Raw genomic sequence first — 4,331 nt, 5'->3', positions numbered from 1 at the left:
GAACGCCACGAGCCTAGCTTTTTCTTGCTGACTGCTTTGAGGGAGCGGTGAACACAGAGAATAGACTGTGTATAGAGAGATACTGGGAGTTTAAAGGTTCAGGTCAGAGGAAGAAACTGCCTGGCGGCCCCAGGGTAGATTCTCAAATGGAATGGGGGACTAAGAGAACAGAAAGAAGCTGGAAGACCAGACTCCACAGTGCCAGTTCCTCCTCCCCAGCCTTTCAATGGGACTTTCCTCAGGGACCACCACGCTGTCCTGAATCAGGCTCAGAGGAGCTGTCTTCCGAACACTTGGGAGATTTCACACCTTTTTAATGTGGCTATTTGTCTCCTGCCTGGGCTGCAGCTTGATCTGAGAATGGAACCTTGGATTTTAGTCGTCACCACTATCGCCTGGGTCTGCTGCTTTTAGAAACAATAACGTACTGGCGGAAAGAAATGAGATTTGGAGTCACAGACGTTAAGATTCGAGCTCTTTTTAAGAATCCCAGTATGCAAATCACCTAAAATCTGAATCGGCTTCCCTGTGCATAAAATGGAGGAATTCGTACGTGCATTGCAGGTTTTTGTGACATATGAAAGGTAACGTGCGTATGCTTCGCCAAGCAGTAGTTCGAAGTCACAGTCGGTGCGCCCGAGCGAATCTGCAGGCGTGACTTCCTGGCCACCCCAAACAATTCCCGGAGGCCTCTGGGAGCCCCGCTTCCGGGAGGAGAGAAGGGCGGGAAACCTCCCGACCATAGAGTTCAGTTCCTAGCTGGGCCTCCGCTCGTCACTTCCGCTCCGCCACCTGCTACCGCGCCTGCGTCTTGCGTTCCTTCCTCTTTGGGCTTGGGACTATTTGTGGCGACATGGTGAGTCCGTTTCCCCGTGCGGCCGGGGTTTTTATCCACCCGCATCTAACCTTTTCTTGGCTTTTTCGCTTGCACCGGCGTCTGCTCACCTGACCTGACCCGGGTCCTCCCTGGCCCTTGTGCCCTAACACGAGATATCACTCTCGGACATAGCCCAAGCGGAGGGGGATGCGGCTCGGCCAAGCTGGGCCTATTCACTTCGGGCCTTTCTGAAAGGGGAAATTTGGGGAAAATCTGGGTCTCAGCAGGGGTGAGGTGTAGGGACGGTGTGTGGAGGCTCCGGGGCCTAACTCATTTTACATATTGTTGGTTTTTCTCCGAAAAGGCTAAACGTACCAAGAAGGTCGGGATCGTCGGTAAATACGGGACCCGCTATGGTGCCTCCCTCCGGAAAATGGTGAAGAAGATTGAAATCAGCCAGCACGCCAAGTACACTTGCTCCTTCTGTGGCAAAGTAAGGTGGTCTCTGGTGGGGGGAGGAGGGAAGGCAAGTTTCCTTCCGAAGTGAGGTTTCTCCTGAAATTAGTTTATAAACCGTGTGCTCGTGAGCAGTCAACATTGTACACTGTTTATTATCAGATATGGGATAATGAGCGTTGTCCGGATACCTTAGGATGATATGAAACGTTTTTCATTTAAAGAACACCACTTACAAACCAAAGGACCAAAAAAAAAAGGAAAAAAAAAAAAGATTTGGCAGAGAGCCCAAAAGCAAGCCAGACCTGCCTTGTGGGAAATTCTTCCATCAGTTTTGTATACTGGTGTCTGGTAAACATCCCTAGCAGTACCTTGATGAATCCAACTTTTTCTCTCAGTGAATTTAAGGGCATCAGAAACATACTGTAACCTCATAAAACATACCAGTTTTGGTTTTCTTGGGTAACATGCTTCTGGATGCTTGTAAATGGGAAGATTGTTGTTGGTCCCTGTTAAGTAAATTGGTTCTCTTTTATAGACTAAGATGAAGAGACGAGCTGTGGGGATCTGGCACTGTGGTTCCTGCATGAAAACAGTAGCTGGTGGTGCCTGGACCTACAAGTGAGTCCACTTCTTTGGGGTTGTTGGGAGTGGATGGACCACATAGGGTGGGCTGGATTCTAGGCTTGTTGCTGGATGAGCTAATCTTAACTCTTTTGCAAGACTGAGAAAGTAAGGATGCTTTTGTTTTCAGGACTTGAATTATGGTTATTTTTAGTTATTCACATAATAAACACAAAACTACTGACACAAAAGTTGGGGTTCTGATTTGTGTATTAACTTTGGAATCCTAAGGTTTTGGGGATCATTACTGTGAAGATGCTGTGTAGGTCCATTAGGGGGGCTGAGTCTGTATCGAATTTGGATTTACATTGCAAGTTTTTATAAAAGTAAGTAAAAGAAGTCAACCTAAAACTATTTGGAAACTTGAAGCTGTATGGATCACCATGCCTTTGTCATTCTAAATAGTATGGCTTGGATGACTTAAAGTTTGTGACCGTGACAGGGCCAGGTTGAGGTAAACCTCTATGCTGGTTATTGTTTGCCTTGACTCTTAAAGAATATCCACACCTGGAAATAAAAACTACTCTTAAAGGTCTCTGATCTTGGCATTCTTTGCTGACACAGAAGTCTGAAGTGTTCTTCCTTCCTCTAGTCAGTGTCTAGACTGTGCAGTCCCCAGTACACTGGCCACATACAGAAATGATAACATGGCTACTGTGATTAAAGAATTTAATTTTTTAAGTTTTAGTTAATTTTAAACTTAAACTGAAGCAGTATAAAATAGTGGGAAATTTGAAATGGTAATAGGGACATGTATTTAAGTGTCTTGAATTTTGGTTGAGGGAAAATAGAGACTAGGTGCACTCTTCTGATGGTGAGGAGAATTAACATTCATATACCCACCATAGGCACGGTAATATGTTTTTTAGGTATAGTTGCTGAATTTTGCAGTAAACATTTTTATTTTATTTATTTATTTATTTATTTATTTTTTGAGATGGAGCCTCAAGCTATCCCCCTGGGTAAAGTTTCATGGCATCACGCTCACAGCAACCTCCCAACTCCTGGGCTCAAGCGAGTCTCCTGCCTCAGCCTCCCAAGTAGCTGGGACTACAGGTGCCCGCCACAACGCCTGGCCATTTTTTGGTTGCAGCCATCATTGTTGTTTGGCGGGCCCGGGCTAGGGATTCGAACCCGCCACCTTAGGTGTATGTGGCTGGCGCCTTAGCCGCTTGAGCCACAGGCACTGAGCCCAGTAAACATTTTTGTAGTCATTTTTTGTCTTTACTTGTCTTTACTAAAGGTACTTTAGTCTGCTCTATTGCTTAAACTTTGTTTTCTTGGTATCTCTCACTAGACCATGTTGTAATTTGTTTCTTCTGGCATTCTGTCCATTCCCTTTTACAACCATTTTGTTAGTTTTTTTTTTTTTTTAATACTATTTGAGAAACCAGATGCATGAGATTGCAAGAACCTTAAGATATGGCTCCTAAAGAATGCCGTCATGTAGTTTAGAAGCCACTAATTTATGAGCAAAACTCTTACGTTGGTTGAATCTTTAGGTTAACTGCAGTAAAGCATTAACAGAACAGTCTGTCTCAGTATAATTCTTTCCAAGAAAATTTCCACAGAGGCAATATGATTGTAAAATGAAAATCAGCTGAATTTATTTATTTGCCATTTTGTATGTTAACATGGTTAATTATTTTGGAAACTGAATTTTTCTTTACAGCACCACTTCTGCTGTTACAGTAAAGTCTGCGATTAGAAGATTGAAGGAACTGAAAGACCAATAGAAGCTGTACCTTTTCAGACAACACAAGCTACTAATAAATGGGTTAATTTATATAATAGAATTGCCTTGGTTTGTTATGATTTGCAGTGTGTTAATAGTGCTTTTTCAAGAGTATTGGAAATTGAAGTTCTGATTTGTTTTGGAAAAGCATGATGTGATGGGTGTTTATAATCCAGTAGTCAGATCAGAGGATAGGGTATAAGATAAGCCTTCCAGGTTAAGTGTTAGCTTAACTGTGTGTGTCTTAGGTTTTTGTAAGTTTGATTCTTTTCAGTTTGACTTTTGGGATACATAAGAACAAATTGTGCAAACTTTAGTTTTTAAATTGCAGTTAGTATTATAAAAATATTTCTAAAGGTGTAGGATATGCTAAAGGATAAAGTAAAGGATATACATATACTTCATCTACTTTTGATGTTTCATTTGACCATACACTCTTGGTATTTTCAGAAAAAATTATAATTTCACAACAGATTATTCAAAAGTCTGCCAGTCTCCATTTTTCAGTTTGTACACAGGCTTCATAGGATTGAATTTAAGTTGATACAGATGGGGTTTTTTTGTTTGTTTGTTTGTTTTTGTTTTTTGAGACAGCCTCAAGCTATGCCCCTGGGTAGAGTGCTGTGTCACAGCTCACAGCAACCTCCAACTCCTAGGCTCAAGCGAGTCTCCTGCCTCCGCCTCCCAAGTAGCTGGGAC

The 4,331-nt window shown here is 42.7% G+C and overlaps 1 protein-coding gene across 1 annotated transcript; it reads left to right on the top strand.

Annotated features, from left to right (window-relative positions):
* Positions 1 to 799: 799 nt before the first annotated feature.
* On the top strand, positions 800 to 3,693 carry RPL37A (ribosomal protein L37a). Its single transcript, XM_003784971.3, has 4 exons — positions 800 to 856; positions 1,182 to 1,310; positions 1,812 to 1,894; positions 3,570 to 3,693. Exons 1-4 carry the CDS (start codon positions 854 to 856, stop codon positions 3,631 to 3,633), a joined length of 279 nt encoding a protein of 92 aa, XP_003785019.1. The 5' UTR covers positions 800 to 853; the 3' UTR covers positions 3,634 to 3,693.
* The last annotated feature ends 638 nt before the right edge of the window (positions 3,694 to 4,331 follow it).

This window comes from Otolemur garnettii, unplaced genomic scaffold (assembly GCF_000181295.1).
Source record: "Otolemur garnettii isolate 467f Iridium unplaced genomic scaffold, OtoGar3 scaffold00013, whole genome shotgun sequence".
NCBI classification, from domain to species: domain Eukaryota; kingdom Metazoa; phylum Chordata; class Mammalia; order Primates; family Galagidae; genus Otolemur; species Otolemur garnettii.
This window is presented reverse-complemented; position numbering and strand designations above follow the sequence as displayed.

Coding starts and splice junctions, on each gene's coding strand:
- RPL37A (XM_003784971.3), top strand. Junction 1,311..1,811: donor CTTGCTCCTTCTGTGGCAAA/GTAAGGTGGTCT, acceptor TCTCTTTTATAG/ACTAAGATGAAGAGACGAGC. Junction 1,895..3,569: donor GGTGGTGCCTGGACCTACAA/GTGAGTCCACTT, acceptor TTTTCTTTACAG/CACCACTTCTGCTGTTACAG.